General features: G+C 35.6%; 1 protein-coding gene across 3 annotated transcripts in view; it reads left to right on the forward strand.

The window, feature by feature from the left end:
* Positions 1-18,090, forward strand: part of iqgap2 (IQ motif containing GTPase activating protein 2) — a 457,800-nt gene that overhangs the window by 88,339 nt on the left and 351,371 nt on the right. For all 3 annotated transcript variants that reach the window (XR_015490390.1, XM_087252369.1, NM_001128340.1), the window contains 13 exon segments: positions 1,117-1,207; positions 3,819-3,986; positions 7,320-7,462; positions 7,552-7,722; positions 9,695-9,778; positions 9,871-9,942; positions 10,052-10,121; positions 10,217-10,425; positions 12,408-12,560; positions 14,019-14,182; positions 14,528-14,752; positions 16,924-17,064; positions 17,303-17,387. Coding sequence is in view for 2 of the 3 variants with exons in the window: in XM_087252369.1 (XP_087108495.1) it covers positions 1,117-1,207; positions 3,819-3,986; positions 7,320-7,462; positions 7,552-7,722; positions 9,695-9,778; positions 9,871-9,942; positions 10,052-10,121; positions 10,217-10,425; positions 12,408-12,560; positions 14,019-14,182; positions 14,528-14,752; positions 16,924-17,064; positions 17,303-17,387 (1,776 nt within the window). In the remaining variant the exon portion in view is untranslated.

Below are 18,090 nucleotides of genomic sequence, written 5' to 3' on the forward strand. Positions count from 1 at the left end.
TTAACATTCTGAATGGTGTTCAGAAAGCTGTGAAAATAACTGCTGGTGCTGCTTCGTACGGATCACACAGATCTGTGGATTAATAAATTTTTTTACTGATAGATTAAACCTAAATTTGTAATGATCACAGAGAGATCACCTCTTACGTCATTCAAATCACAAATATGAAAGCATTTAGGCTTTCCTGTAAAATATAATGATGACGGACGAAGTTGTGGTGGGTTATTCGGGATGTGATGGGTTTCTTAGGCTATTAAAGATATTTTCTGTCACTACTTTTTATACTTGGTGTTTTCTGTCACTACATTTTATTTTTGATAAAATTACAGGTTCTATTTTCTGTTTGTTGAAACCAAAAGTTTCTTGCTGTACTGCTTGTGTAATAACTGGAAAGCATATAACATTTATCTCCACTCCTTTTTGGCTGATCTGAAAAATAAAAAAATCTGATCTCTGACTAAAAAACAATATTGTTGTAACGACGGGGTGGAGTGACAGATACAACTGGAGGTAAGATCCAATATGCAGGTTTATTCAGCGTCAAGCAAGCAATGGTCAAATCAGGTGTTAACAGGTATATGTAGGCAAATCCAGAGTCGTAATCAATATTCAGGCAATAGGTCATAAGGCAGGCGGCTAAACTAGAGAACAGGGAATACAGGGCTAAGGTCTAACACGGAGAAAACAAGACAGGGAAACGCGTTGTAATGTCACAATAAAGCAAACAAGACTCGGCAAACTGGATGGGTGCAAGAGTGGCTTATGAATGGTGTGTATTCAGTTTCTGACAGGGTTCAGCTGGTGAGTGTAATCAGGCTAGATGAATGAACAGGCGTGCATGTCTGGAAGAAGTGCATTTATGAAAATGTAGTCCTGGGATATGCGGAAGTGTAGTCCTGGTATAGTGGAAACCAGCGATGTCCAGAGAACTGTCCGCTGGTTCTCGTAACAATTGTAATCAAAATCATGAGATTTGCGATCCGTTACACCACTTCTTACTGCTGTTTAAAATAGGACATCTCCAAAAGTGCTACTTCCTGATTGACTTGTTGGAGTAGATAGTTGTTTTTGCTGTGTAACGGTGTGTTTGTACTGAGTGTGTTTTGACGTTACCAGAGCTCTGGAGATGAATCTGCTGTGCTGTGGCTGGACCAGATCCAGGAAGCCATTCACACTGCTAACCAGAACCAGGAGGATGCGCTCAGATGTAAGTGTCAAACCAAATATAAGCTATATATTTCTTGTACATTTCCCTATAAAAGGCTGTATTAAAGTGTCAATTCACTGATATGTAGAAATTATTATTAAAAAACTTGGTAACAGTTTAGTTAGGTCAAAATTCATGCTATTAACTACAGACTTATTACCTGCCTATTATTAAGATATTAACTATTCATTAGTAGTTATAAGGTATGATCTTATTCTGCATTCCTAATCCTTCTCAAAACATAAACCCCACTTCTATCTTACTAACTATTGATAAACAGCTAATTAATAGTTTATTAAGCTAGTAGATAACATCTACAGCATTACATAATGATGTATTGATACTGTAAATAGTGACCTAATCTAAAGTGTTACCAAAATATGAATTATATTTTAGCATTTGCAAAAAAAAATATTCTGAAGAATCTTGGGATTTTTTTTTGGTGAACTATTTTTTTTATACAGATAATCAAACATATGATCTTGAGTTTGACATTTAAACTATTTTACAATACCTACAGACTACAGTAAATCACAGAAAACTGTGTAACTGTATATTATATACTGGGAGTGTGACAAGATCTTGGGCTAAGAGACTAGATCGCCATGAGATTTCTTGTGGATGTGAAAAGTTGTCTCGTGATTTGTAATGTTGTGATGGAGCATGAGGGTGAATTAAGCACTAAGGATTGGAGGCAGGATTGGATTTGAACTGCAAATCAAGTGCTTTGTACACACCTGGCAACCTGAGCTGCCTCTGTGTTGCGCATCACTCGTTTGCTTAGGCGGGTGTGACGTAACCATTTTTTAAAATAAAGTTTAAAGGTTTCCTTGTCCAAAAGCAAAAGCTACTACAACTGCCACCATAAAATTAACCATGCGATGGATTATGCTTAAAGTCATAATCGCCGTAAAGACAGTTCATATTAAGACGTGAAATATTCCTATTTTAGTCACATTGTTAAAGTGCAGTACAGTAAACTCATCAAACTATTACCGTCATGTAGGACTTTTAGATGCATTTTGTGACAGGATAAGCCATACACAAGACTGACACTATTCTCTGCACCTACCGAGTCAGTAAAAGCACCACAGACACACACATCTCCTCCGAGTGTGCGCACACACAGTAAACTCTTGAAGACACACACACCCGTCATCATCGTCATAATTTATGCCATCCATAAAAAAGAAGTTTTCTTTTTATTCGGCGTGAGGTATCTATTTCCATTAAAACAACTCTCTTCTATCAGTTCATACTCGCATCCAGTAGCTCACAGTTTGCCCTATCAGTAAAGTTTATAGCAAAATATTTTGCAGTGTTTGCATGTCCTTTATGGCATTCATTAAAATAGAAGTAAAGTAACATGCATTACAAGTTTTTTTTTATTATTCTTTTGCATTTTGTGATTTTTTTTTTTTTTGTTCAGTTGAATAAAAATCTATTTTACATTTAAATATTAGCAAATCATTTTATGTGTTTGCATGCCCTTTACAGCATAAAATTCAATCATTCATTCGTTCATTCATTCATTTTCTTGTCAGCTTAGTTTGTTTATTAATCCGGGGTCACCACAGCGAATGAACCGCCAACTTATCCAGCACATTTTTACTCAGCGGATGCCCTTCCAGCCGAAACCCATCTCTGGGAAACTTCCACACACACATTCACACACACACTCATACAATAAGGACAATTTAGCCTACCCAATTCACCTGTACCGCATGTCTTTGGACTGTGGGGGAAACCAAAGCACTCGGAGGAAACCCACGCAAATGCAGGGAGAACATGCAAACTCCATACAGAAATGCCAACTGAGCTGAGGATCAAACCAGCGACCTTCTTGCTGTGAGGCGACAGCACTACCTACTGCGCCACTGCGTCGCCGAATTCAATCAAATAGAAGTAAAATAACATTCATTGAATTTGATTTCAAAAAAAGCACCTAAAAAGTTTAGAAGTATTTTTTTCAGGTAAGTAAAAGACTATTATCCATTCATATATCTCACCGTTAAGGATTCCAATAAATAATTTAAAAATCTCATCTCTTTCTCGTGAACCCAATCTGTCTTGAGGAGTCTCGTGGAGTCTTCTCACACCCTATTATATACATGTCAATCCTGATTATATCAAAGTCCGTATAATATTGTGACTAATGAAATATAATTTATACTTTTACTGCATGAAGAACTTGGAAATATGAAAAAATACTCTGGAAAAAATAACTTTGTAACCGTTGGAACAGTTTATTAAAATTTTAGACAAAATAACAAAATGTGTACATGTGTATTTCATTGAAATACAATGATACTTAAGTGTTAACCAAACAAACCTTTCTTTATTGTCTGATGTATCATATATGATATGATATGATGTATAACAACAATAAAAAAACAACTCAAAAAACAAAGATGAACTATGACCTGAAGCATGTCATATTTCATCTAAAAAACAAGGCGACAACAAAGGTTTGTAGCCATTTGTATACAACAGGCTTTTTAGTAATGTTTTTATAATAATGATTATTTAGCGTATTAAGACATGATGAACATGATTCAATGGGGTTTTCATAGTTAAATGATTGTTCTGTTTGATGTTCATGTTGTTTCAGTGGCAGCGGCAGTGGCAGACATTAACAGGGCAGTATGTGAAGAAGATGCGAAAGCCACAATGTCTGCTCTACAGTGTCCTGATGCTGGCCTTCGAGCAGTAATGCCTGAATGTGCTCAAATCTACCAGAGCCAACTCCACCAGTTACAGAGCACTCAGACACAACAAGGTAACTCTGTCAGCCATCTGCAAGGTCTGGCATTCATCGCTTTACCTTTGTTTTGTTTTTCATTATTCATGAAATAAGTATTTAAATATAGTTTATTATATAATTAGCAGCATACAAAAAAAGCAGGGTTCCACACAATTCATTCATGTTGTCCTAACACAAATTGGTTAAGTTAACTTAACACATAATACAAATCTATGTGGATTAAACATAAAAAAAACATTTTTCATTTAGTCCCAATGAAATCTGAAGAATTGTGTTGTTTCAGCTTATTTTAAATAAGTAGTTTGAACAAGCAAAAAAAAAAAATTATATTATTATTATATTAATATATTATTATATTAAATTATTATTATATATTATATATATATAAATTCTGCATTTACACACATTGAGTATTGAAAAGTACCATTGCAAAAGACAAAGATATTTTATAGTCATTTTATAAGGTCAGATTAGTTTTTTAAATAAACAATAGAAAAAATAGATAGGATTGTTAGTGTTAGAAGTAATTTTCAGCATCATTTCAAGCAATTTTTAACAATTATATTTAAGATGAACAAAATTAAAAATAGATAAGAGTGTGATAAATGTGACGACAAAAACAAATGTAAAAAATGCTCAAATCTCAGACAATAGAAATCCACTCAAAATCAATAAAAGAGCAACAATATACGGACAGTGAGTGACAGAGATGTGACTAGACCCAATTAGTCATTACAAGGGTTTTACAGTAAGTGTCTGTCAGTTAAGTGTTGATGATTTAAAAGAAAAATAAAGGTTCTTGAAAATGGCTAAAGGCTAAGCCAAAGAGTTTAGAATTACCAAGAGGTGACACTCTATATAGAACATTCCATTGCAACAGCAGAGCCCAGATATTCCGCCATTCTGGAGTGAAAGTGATCAGCCCTCCATTGGATCTCATTGCTGTCGCAATGGCAAGCAGCTCCTTTGTTTTTTATTTAAGCTGAAATACAACCTAAAAGACGATGATAAAACACTTACAATCATGGACTGGTGATTATTAGCACTTTTAATAGTTTATTTTACAGACGTTGGGCTCTATTTTGACGGCCCATGCGCAGAGCGCAAAACGCAGGGCGTGTCAGAACGCATTTTTGCTAATTTAAGGATGGGAAAATCCGCTTTGCGCCGTGGCGCATGGTCTAAAAGGGTTGAGTTTATTTTCTTAATAAGTTATAGGTGTATTTTGAGAATAAACCAATTAGAGCCTCTACTCCCATTCTCTTTAAGAGCCAGCTGCGTTGCGCCATAAGTGCATTCACTATTTACAGGACGCAAAGTAAGTCCAAGTGGAAAACTGAGCATTTCACAAGCAAACAGTTCACAGTTTTTTAACAGAAAACTGTTAAACAGAGCATCTACTGCGTGAGAATGAGAGATAATGGAACTACTTTCACTGTCTCTCTTGGATAGGGAAACCTTTACGCAAAGACATCAATTAGTCTATAAATAAATAATTTTGTTTGTTAAGCACAAATATTCATTTCAAAACTATTTCTAAATTCAGTTCTAAATTCCAGCAAACGAATAAATGAACAATAATAACAAAATGTGCTCAAAAACCTGAGTTATATCCTAAAACACATGCTGTGTCCCATATGGTCTAAAACCTGACAGGTGGGCAAATCTAAGCTTGTTTTTAATAAAACAAATATAAATATGGATATAATAAATACTAGTACTAATAATAATAACATTATACAAAAGCAAATTGTTATGAATGAACTGAAAAAGCCTCCCGAGATGAAGAAGACATAAAAGCAGTGTTTTTTCATATTTATGTAGGCTAGAAAATAATATTTTTTGTAATATTTTAATCCTTTGTATTTATGTCCTATATCTATTCTTATTATATCCTATATATATCCTTAATATTTACATTTTTTCATATGTAAAGATATTTGCCTATTGCTCTCTTGTGCGTATTAAGCAGTGCGTAAGCGAGGTGCAACTCTGCGCCGGAGTTTAGACCAGGTTAGTTTTGGTCTAATGAAAAATCTATTATAGTTTCTCAAAATAGCAACACGCCAGCGGTCTGCCTCAGAACGCCTTCCTTTTTAGAGCAGAACGCCTATGGGCGCACAAATGAGCGCTAATGCATTTGCTATTCAAACAGCGCAACGCCTAAAAACGACTCTTGCGCCAAGCTGAAACTAGCAAAAGACTATTGCGCCTCGCCTTGCGCCACATTGCGCCGGGTGTATAATAGGGCGCTTAATGTTTAATATATTAACCATACTTGTTTTTTTTTAAACTGTCACTTTTAGCTAAAATTACTTTAATTTAATAGTTTACACACTGGCATAATACATATTAATACTGACATGTTGAATTAAATTAACATGACATTCAAAATGGGATGTTAATTACAGATTAACAGTACTTTTTGTTAAAGTATTATATTATAATAGTACATAGTATTTTTTCCAGTGTTGTCTATTAAAAAAAGACTAATAACGTTTTTATTTTAAAAAAAGCAACTTTCTGCAAATTTATTCATTTTTTCTTTATAGTTTTATTGAGGATTTTGAATGTTGTCTTTAAAAAATCATGGAGGCCATACAAACTACCAGATAATGTAGTTTTTGTTGTGTATACTCATTTTTGCTTCCCCCTAATTTGAGTTAAAAAATAAAATAATAATTAAGTTATTTTGTTAACCTTATGTTATATGTGAAAGAGATATTTTAGATATCAGATGTATTAAACTTAGTCTTGTCAACATTTTGGAAATTGTCTGTTTTTATTGGGATATTGTTTTAAAATGTTTTATAATGTAGGATGTACTCATTTTAACTCAAATTTAACTCAATATTTTAATTCATTCTGTTGTTCTATTGGAATTTTCATTCCAAAATGGTCACCGCGTGACACTAGCGGCATCTAGCGGCTGTTTTCCAAATAGCAACAGAGTGTCGCCTCTTGGTGATTCTATGCTCTTTAGCTAAGCTGATCAGGTCATATCAGAAGGCCCATTCATATTAGTCATTATCACATGCACGTGCACACATAGGGCTCAACCTGTGCAATGCACATGCCCTTTTTAGTCTTGGATATAAAGTGCCCTTCCAAAATGATCAAAAGTGCCCCCGCGACGCGACACACCCTCCGTCCCGCCCTTCAGTAGGCGCGCGACAACACCGCTCTTGAGTGCACACCCTTTGGACGGTCTCTGCACGGGCCTGCATTATCATATTAGTTGAAAATAATCCTTTCAAACTTCATCTAAAACCTTTACTGATCATTTTATTTTAGACTGAACCAAATGTTTATATTTTCATACTTATATTATGCTTCTGTTTTCCGTAGGCACCAGTGGCAGTTCATGGGTGCAACACAAGATCAAGGATAAATATGATTACTTCTACAACATTGAAAGCAAAGAAGGCACGTGGGTTGAGCCTGAACATTTTGTCCATGACAGTTCACAGCTCAGCAGAGAGGATATCCAGGTATGACTTTAGCACAGACATTGTGTTGAGTTGTGTTGACTTGAATGAAATGAGCTGTATTTCAGTTGATGCTTTTTTTTTATAAATAGAATGTTTTGAGCAGTGTAACAGCGGAGTATAATAGAGAGCAGCTGTGGTTGGCCAATGAGCCGTTTATCATCCAGCTGCAGGCTCTGATTCGTGGATACCTGGTAAGGCAGGCACATCAGGACAGACTGGAGTACCTGCGAAAACAAGAGCCAAGTGTCATCAAACTACAGGTGCTTAAATGTTTTATATTAGAGTTGATTCATAGCCTTTTGATTTACCTTGTGATTTGTTTACATTTTACTGTTTACATTTTTATGTTATTACCAATTACACAACAAAAATTACAATAATTTGTCATTGTAAATTATTCAGAACGTTTTCTAAGAGCGCAAAATTACCCTTTATGCTTTGCGTGTATGCATTAGAAAGATGGTTCCAGCTTCCGCTTTATGCATATAAAGATTCACATTTGGACAGATTTGAAAAAAAATCTGTTTTAATGTATTTTACCTGAGGGGTCTGGATGCAGACCTAGTGCAGCAGATGCAATCTAAGCTGCATGCAATGCTTTTGAATGGGCTCACCTAACCCCACCCCTAACCCTACCCATTTTAGTGACTTCACTAGCTTCATTGAGTGCATTGTGTCTGACTTTGCATCTCTGAGCAATGCAATTTCATGCTTGCATCATAAAGGCTGCATCCAGATACTATTGATTTTACTCACGTTTAAGATCTTTGAATTCATACTGCTGTTGATCAGCGCCAACTCCTGGACTGATGATTTTAAAAATGCGATCTAATGGGAATGGAAACAAGCGTCACTTTACCCTTATCATCAGATGGCATCTATTTGGCCATTTAAATAGATCCTCGTCTTCACTGAAGTCAACATTTTCTCAAATATAACCAATCCAAACAAATGTAATTCACCATATTGTTTTACATACATATGGTCCCACTATTACTGTACATTGATTGAATGAGTGGCACATAGTGAAAATAAAATGGCATTTTGAAATGACAGAAAACACATACCATGGTAAATACTACACAATACAAACTAACTGAATGAAACATAAACTGCTCCCGATTAGACTCAACATGCAAATCAGCCAGCAAAGTATCCAATAATGTACTTTTATTGGTCATTTTTAGAAATTGCACGGCTTACATACCTGTTAAGTGTCATGCCAGTAATATGGTTTGCTCTTTAATGCAGTGATGTATGGCATGTGAAGTGTGTGTGCATTTAAGAGCCCGCTGAGTACAGTATAACAGCTGACAGATCGTGAACACTAACACACATCTTTTAAAATGGAGTTGTGCATCTATCTATCTATCTATCTATCTATCTATCTATCTATCTATCTATCTATCTATCTATCTATCTATCTATCTATCTATCTATCTATCTATCTATCTATCTATCTATATCCATCCAATTATAAATGATTATATGAAAATGCATCGAGTGATTATGTCTAGTAATATCGACTACTTGCTGTCAATATTCTGTACTACCAGTGTACTATGAATACTGTAGTATGACACTTCTAACTTTTGCTATTATACTTCTAAAATAAAGTAAACATAGAATCTATTACCAGTATACTACTAATACAAAACCAATAAACTTGTAACTCCTGCAAATTAAAATCTGTTTTATATTACTATGCTACCAGTACATTTCTGAGGCTGACTTATATCACCACAGCCATATCACCCTGCAACCCAAGACAGGTTTCTCACTAAAGTTAAACAGGGCTGAGCCTGGTCAGTACCTGGATGGGCGATCATATAAAAACACATTGGAAGTGTTGTTAATCCTAATGCCCCAGTAATGTGAAGGGGACACTATACTTTCAGTGAGCACCATCTTTCGGACATTAAACAGAGGTCTTGACTATCTGTGGTCATTAGATATCCCATGGCACTTCTCATAAATGTAACCACAGTGTCCGGGCTAAATTACCTTTATTGGCCCTTACCCATCATGGCCTTCCAATCATTCTCATCCACTGAATTAGATGCATCACTGTCTCTCCACTCCCCCTATAGCTGATGTGTAGAGAGCACACTGGTGCTGTTGTCCTGTCAACTTATATATACTACCAATAAAGCCTATATTCTAACAAAATACTCTCTAGGGTTAAATATCTGATCTGTTGTTTGTCACATTGGGTTTATTTCATAATTATAGGCATCCTGGAAGGGCTACAAACAGAGAAGCGTCTATAAGGAAAGACTAAGGACCTTCCAGGACAGCGCGAGCACTGTGGTTAAGGTATTGGAATACATGTAACATCTTTTTTCTTGCTGTTTTGAGATAATATTTAATTAGGCTCAGTATGAGAACATGTTTCCTCTACAACCTAGTTGCAGTCACTGGTGAAGATGTGGAGAGCTAAACGAAGCTACACAAAGAGACTGCAGTATTTTAGAGATCATGTAAGTCAGCACACAAACACAGGTGAACGAGCAATATCTTTATCATTCGCACTCGAACCGTTAAAATTTTGTGTGTGTGTGTGTGTGTGTGTGTGTGTTTTGTGTTCAGGAGAAAGAAATAGTGAAGATTCAAGCTTTCCTCAAGGCTAACAAAGCAAGAGTTGACTACACAACATTAAGTAAGTAAACCACGTCATTGTAATCAATGGATTTATGAATTTGCCTGTACAAAATGAGTTTATTTTACTGTTTGTTTGATTTCTTTTCCAAACAGCCGGTTCTCAGCATCCTCCTCTCTCGGTTGTGCGCAAATTTGTACATTTGCTGGAACAAAGTAGCCTCGATTTACAGGAGGAACAGGATGTGACGCGGCTCAGAGAGGAAGTGGTCACCAAGATTCGTGCTAATCAGCAAATGGAAAAAGATCTGAATTTGATGGACATTAAGATCGGCCTGTTAGTGAAGAACAGGATCACACTACAGGTAATGTTAAAGCTGAGCTCATACTGTGAGATACAATTTTAGCTTGTCAGACTTTATAAACTTGGGCTTCACCATTCATTCATTCATTCATTCATTCATTCATTCATTTTTTATTAATCTCGGGTCGCCACAGCGGAATGAACTGCCAACTTATTCAGCGTATGTTTTATGCAGCAGATGCCCTTCCAGCTGCAACCCATCACTGGGAAACATCCTTACACACTCATTCACTATGGACAATTTAGCTTACCCAATTCACATAAACTATACCGCATGTCTTTGGACTTGTGAGGGAAACTGGAGCAACCGGAGGAAACTCACGCAAACATGCAAACTCCACACCGAAACACCAACTGACCCATCCGGAGCTCAAATCAGTGACCTACTTGTTGTGCGGTGTGCTACCCACTGCGCCACCATAATAGTATATGCAATATAATTATCAAAGACGTGTGAAAAATTACATTTATTTTACACATTGTTTTTTTTTTACTAAATTTGACCAATCAGAGGTGGCCTTACTATCCTTATCCCCACTTATCCTGTAGTTGCTGCTCTGCTATTGGCTGGAGCGGCCCAAAAGTGAACCTAGAGCTGAAAATACTAATGGCAGGAGTCAGTACAAGAGAGGAAACTGGTAACAGTCAGTCAAAGTCAAAATATTTGCTGAGGTTTCACACCTTATAGTGTTTTAAAGAATAAATGTTTGCTCCTTGACATACTATTAGAATGAATTAGATCTATAAAATATCCTTTACCTGTTTAATTTAATATCATTACATAAATAACTGATTTAAAAACATACATAAAAAACAAGTATTGTTTCTAGGGAAATGGTATAGCGAAAGAAATATAGTTATTACAATATTCAATAACATTGCATATTGCATGCTTTGCCAATATCGTGCACCCTGCAAGATCGCAATGTCACATTGTAAGATCTACAGTAAAGGTTATTGCACACTAAATCAAAAAATTTTGTTCGTAATTTTCGCACGCCAAAAAATTTATTTGACGTCACATGAATGTGAATCGTATTTACACACTGAAGCTTTCGTCTGTCATGAAAAAATTTGAACCGGGTTTTTCACATCTGGAAAATCGCTTTGAGAGGTGTTTTGACAGTTCAGAGCCACCGTACAAGCGAACGGCAAAATACATAATGTTGTCACTTGAGCTAAAGATAACTTTCACAAACACAGTGCATAATATAAGGCAGAATGTGGCGGACAGTTGATTCAAACCCATGATGGATTCTGTGACTGCCACACCTCTCCCGTTCTGCTGTTTGGAGTGTGTTTGTGTTTGTGTGTGTGTGTGTGTGTGTGTGTGTGTGTCCATACATTTGACTGTGAGTTGTCATAATATCAGACTGAATGACAAGCATTAATGTATTCAAACATTCATCTATTCAGTAATTGGTGTACTGAAATGATACCTCACAGCAAACAAAAAACAATCTGTAACATTACATTTACACATAACATGCCATGATAATAATAATAACATTACATGTCTTATTAATAATAATAATTTCATCACAACAACTGTCAGAGAACATGTCAAACCAATGATCAAAGACCACATATTTTAGCCTAGGATTATAGGACTCTTTAGGAAATGCCAAAGTTGGTCTCAGACTTTCAAATTGTAACCACAAACACACATCATTGAGAGAATTTATAAAAATAGTGGTAACATTATCCACTTTAAAAATTCAGCATGTTTTTTCACATGTCAGCAGTGGAAAGGGAGCGAGAACTCTTTTTGGCTAACAAACATCCTGACAGTGTTTGTCTAACCATGTCTAGCATTCTGGGCCAAGAATGGTTTGTAAAAGAATGTGCCATTTCAGATTCGCATGGAAACACAGCTAAAACTGTACCTGACTATTTTAGAATGGTTCGGCACAAAAAGTGGCCACTGAATTGCTACCCATCCTGATTTTGTAGTCTGTTTTTCAATGTTGTCTCTTTTGGCAGGATGTGGTGTCACACAGCAAAAAGATGAAGAGCAAAAAGAACAAAATGAGTAAAGAAGATCTGGCCATGGGGGAAAAGCAGGGCATCAAAGGCCTGAGCAAGGAGAAAAGGAAAAAACTGGAAGCCTATCAGCATCTCTTCTATCTTTTACAAGTGAGATTATGACATTTAAATGCTTTCTTAAATATATTTAAAAATACAGCTAAGGAAAATGTTAAGAAGCCACTTGAAAAGTCTGTTTCATTGGAATTATGGAATTTACTAGGTGTGGATCTGAATAAAATGTTAATATTTATTTTAATCTAGGAAGCATTATGATAGCATTTTTGCAAATTTTAATATTGTAATTTAGGGAGGCCGATGATTAAACTATCTATTTTTCTTTTGTTGTGATTAAAAAAAGTACTCTTATGGAGTTTGTATCCCAATATTGATTTTGTACCCCAACGCACCCCAACGTCGTGGGGACGTTGGATTTTGTTTGGAAATGAAAATCAAGTTGACGTCAGAACTCAGCGTTAGGCTGACGTCAATATCCAACATCCAACCTGAAATCGACCAAATGTCAACGTCTAATTATGTTTTACCTTGATGTTGTGAGGATGTTACAGCTATGACATCTATCAGACTTTAGATTTTGGTCACTTTCCAGCTTAACCTGAAATCAACCAAATATCAACGTAATTGGACATCGTTATCAAAATAACAATGTCCTTAGACACTGGCTAGACATTGAACTTTGATCACCTGACGTCAGACCTAAATCTAACCTAATATTTACATCCTATGATGTTGTGTGCCTGTTGGGATTGGTATTGTTGTCTGAAAACATCGTTTATGCAAAAAAATGACAATTTCCCCACTGAAAAAAACAGGTTAAACCAGCCTAGGCTGGTTGGCTGGTTTTAGCTGGTTGACCAGGCTGGTTTTAGAGGGGTTTTGGCCAGGATGGTTTCCAGCTATTTCCAGCCTGGTCTTAGCTGGTTAGGCTGGGAGCCCAGCCAAAACCAGCTATGTCCAGCTTAAACCAGGCTGGATAAGCTGGTTTTAGCTGGATTTAGCTGGTCATTTTCCAGCCTAACCAGCTAAGACCAGGCTGGAAATGGCTGGAAACCAGCCTGGAAATGGCTAAAACCCCTCTAAAACCAGCCTAAACGACCAGCTAAAACCAGCCAATCAGCCTAGGCTGGTTTAAACTGGATTTTTCAGCAGGGTTTAATTGAATTTTGGGAGAAAAAAAAAACATAATCAATAGTTTTACATAACTGAACAAAAAATAAACAAGTAAATAAACCATTTAGAGCAGGGATGACCAACCCTGTTCCTGGAGATCTACCTTCCTGCAGATTTCAGTTGAAACCCATATCAAACACACCTGCCTGTAATTATCAAGTGCTCTTCAGATGCTAATTAATTGCTTCAGGTGTGTTTGAACAGGATTGAAGCTGAACTCTACAGAAGGTAGATCTCCAGGAACAGGGTTGAGTACCCCTGATTTAAACTAAAAATTTTCAAGTACTCTCTTATTTTTTTCAGTATAACTGTGGTTTGAAGTTACACATCACTACTACACATTTTAATTAACATGTTTTTTTTTTTTTTTTTTAACAGACCAATCCTTCATACCTGGCCAAGCTAATCTTCCAGATGCCCCAGAACAAATCTACCAAGTTCATGGACACTGTGATCTTCACGTTATATAACTATGCATCTAACCAGAGAGAAGAGTACTTGCTGCTCAAGCTTTTTGAGTCAGCTCTGCGAGAAGAGATCAAGTAAGAGAAAGAAACTATTACAGCAGGGGTCACCAATCTCGGTCCTGGAGGGCTCGTGTCCCTGCTGGGTTTAGCTCCAACTTGCCTTAACACACCTGCCTGGATGTTTTAAGTATACCTAGTAAGACCTTGATTAGCTTTTTCAGGTGTTTTTGATTAGGGTTGGGGGTAAAATCTGCAGGACACCGGCCCTCCAGGAACAAGTTTTATTGATCCCTGTATTACAGAGATATTGAGTATCAAATGTGTCCATATCAGTTTATATGTACAGTACTGAAAAGTAGTTGTGCTTTATAACATGGAGCATGGCAAATAACATGGTAACGCTGCTATCATCTCTGGCAGATCTAAGGTGGATCATATCCAGGAGATAGTGACAGGGAACCCTACTGTCATCAAGATGGTTTTGAGTTTTTATCGTGGTGCTCGAGGACAGAACGCTCTCAGGCAGCTGCTGGGACCAGTGGTTAAAGAGATCATTGAGGACAAAAACCTGGGCATCAACACTAATCCTGTAGACATCTACAAGGCCTGGGTCAATCAGCTAGAGACCGCTACAGGAGAAGCCAGGTGCATAAATATTACTCTTTCACACACACATGTACAGTTGAAATCAGAATTATTAGCCCTGTTAAATTATTAGCCCCCATGTATAATTTTCCCCAATTTCTGTTTAACGGAAAGTTTTTTTTAAGACATTTCTAAATATAATAGTTTTAAAAACGCATCTCTAATAACTGATTTATTTTATCTTTGCCATGATGACAGTAAATAATTTAACTAGATATTTTTTCAGACACTTCTATACAGCTTAAAGTGACATTCAAAGGCTTAACTAGGTTAATTAGGTTAACTAGGTTAACTAGGCAGGTTAGAATAATTAGGCAAGTTATTGTATTATGATGCTTTGTTCTGTAGACTATCGAAAAAAAATGCTTAAGGGGTGAATAATATTGACCTTAATGTAGTAAAAACAACTGATTTATTGTAGCCAAAATAAAACAAATAAGACTTTCTCCAGAAGAAAAAAAATATTAAAGCAAATACTGTGAAAAAAAAATCTTGCTCTGTTAAACATTTTTTGGGAAATATTTAAAAAAGGAAAAATAGTACAGTTTACATTTTGCTATATTCATTTCCCTTAAATTTTGTTGGCTTATTTAGATCACATAGCCCATAGTAACTGTTTAAAAGTTGAAGACAAAATGATTAGCCCTAGTGTAAAATTTTACTGGCATATTTTCCCAAATACTGTTTTACTTGGAGAAGATATTCGACAAAATAGTTTATGAATTATTTTTTTTAAACTTTTTTTTTTTTGTGTTTGCCATAATGTCAGGACACAATTTGACTATATATTTTGCAAGACACTTGCATTCAGCTTAAAGTGCAATTCATCATTAGTTATTAGACAGTAGTGGTTCGTTCTGTAGCCAATCAGAAAAATAATAATTTTTAAGGGGTCTAATAATAACAAACTTAGTGGTTTTTACGTTTTTTAAATGTACATTTTTTATTCTAGCCAGGCTAAAAGAAATACTGCTTTCTCCAGGAAAAAAGAACATACTGTTGAAGTCAGAATTATTAAACCTCCTGATTTATTAGCCCCCTTTTATTGTTTTTCCCATTTTCTGTTTAACTGAGAGCAGATTTTTTTCAATACATTTCTGAACATAATAGTTTTAATAATTAATTTCTTAAAACTGATTTATTTTATCTTTGCCATGATAACAGCACATAATATTAGACTAGATATTTTTCAAGAAACTGTGACATTTCAAGGCTTAACTACGTTAATTAGGTTAATTAGGCTAATTAGGCAGGTTAGGGTAATTAGGCAAGTTATTGTGTAATGGGGGTTTGTTCTATAGACTATCGAAAAAATATATAGCCTAAAGGGGCTAATAATTTAGTCCTTAAAATGGTGTTTAAAAATAATAACTGATTTTATTCTAGCTGAAAAAGATCAAATAAAACTTTTTCCAGAAGAAAAAACATGATCAGACATACTGTGAAAATTTCCTTGCTCTGTTAAGCAAGAAAAAAAAGGGGGGTGGGGGCTGGGGGGGATTGGAATAATAATTCTGACTACAACTGTATATATAATATGAAATACTGCAGAAAATGTTCCTGTGCTCTCTTAAAAATTACTCGGGAAAGGAGGGCTAATAGTTTTTTTTCAACTGTGCTATGGAAACACAAATAAAAACCACTTGATATTTCTCATTTTTTCTGTATTTATAGGTTTATAGTTGTGTTTTAGTAAAATGTAATTTTTGTTTTATTTTGCAAACTACCTTTTGTTAATCTGACCATCTGTCATATTCTGAAGGAAAAAAGGCTCTGAATTGGCTCTAAATTAAAAATTTTATTTGAGATTTTAATTGTATAGCTAATAACTCATATAAGTCAAATTGTCAAGTGGTCCAAAATTGTGTATATTTTTATATTTTTATTTCCCCCCAATTTTATTTATTTATTTTTTACTATTTATTCTGATTATCATGTAACACTGAATTTAGCTGTGCCAGTTATTATCACATATATAAAATAGCGTTGTAAGGTTTTTTTTCCTTTCATTCAAAATGCAGTATATTTTTATTTTCACAATATTTATGTTTTATATTTGCGTGTGAGCTTGGTAAGCATCAGAGACTTGTGTCATCTTATACATACCATATTTTTGTGTCATTCATTTTTTACTTACCTTCAGTTTTAACTACTCTGTCTTCATTTCATAGTAAGCTGCCATATGAGGTCACACCTGAGCAGGCTCTTTCGCACGAGGAAGTCAGGGCTAAACTGGAATCCTCCAATCAGGTGCTCCGTTCCGTGACTGACAAAGTGCTCGGCTCTATCATGTCATCACTGGACAACATCCCGTAAGCACCAGCACATACCTCCTCACACAGATTTTCCCCTCTGCTGTGTTATAAAGGATTCCATTATATTGTATAACTAGATAGTGTTATTGTGCACCAGGGGGCAGCACAGAATTGATGGACTCAGTTCAACACAAGATATATTTTCACTACATGGTTCTGTGTAGAGTTTTGTTCATCTGATATTAACGTCTCATTAACTGTGATTTTCGCACCCCCTGTTTTCTTTTGCATGAAGTTACGGCATGAGATATATTGCTAAAGTTCTAAAGGATGCGCTACATGAGAAATTCCCCGACGCCACAGAGGATGAACTATTGAAGGTCAGATGCTGAACATTTTAGTGGTACCCATGCATACAAATATTTCTTTTGAAATTAGTATTTTAGTATTATTTCGACCAAAATGGTGTGAGTTATATTAAAGACTTTTGAGAGCTAAAGTGGCAGTGTGCCGATTTTCTTTTGATGTTCGCTATACAATGTTTATTTTTGACCGAGCACCTACCTTCGAGATTTTTTAGATGTGCGCATATTTCTGTTTTTTGCTAATTTATATCTCCCCATAGAGTCAGACAGTTGATTTTTATCATTTTGTATTCTATTAAGCCCATCACTGAGTCTGACAGAAGCACTTTCAGTTTAGCTTAGCATAGATCATTGACTTGGATTAGCCGATCTTGCTCACAAAATTAAAAGAATGTTAGATCATTTTTCTATTTAAAGGGCACCTATTTTACTCATTTTATAAGATGTAAGATAAGCCTTTGGTGTCTGTTAAGACTAAACTCAAAATAACTATCAGATTAGTTAGAGCCTCCAGAATCTGCCCATGTTGCTGTCTTGAGTTCATTGTTGCTGTTTTTGTAGCCGTTCTCCTCGCCCACTGTTCCCACTTGTGTGTTTGCTTCTCCTGCGTTACATCAGATAAACAGCAGTCAGTGATCGAGACAGACAATGATTAAGCTGAAATACAGCTCATTAGTCAAAAATACCAAGTATGTTTATTTGATGTATTTGTGGGGGA

This window comes from Danio rerio, chromosome 5 (genome assembly GCF_052040795.2).
Source record: "Danio rerio strain M-AB ecotype USA chromosome 5, GRCz13ab, whole genome shotgun sequence".
NCBI classification, from domain to species: Eukaryota; Metazoa; Chordata; class Actinopteri; order Cypriniformes; family Danionidae; genus Danio; species Danio rerio.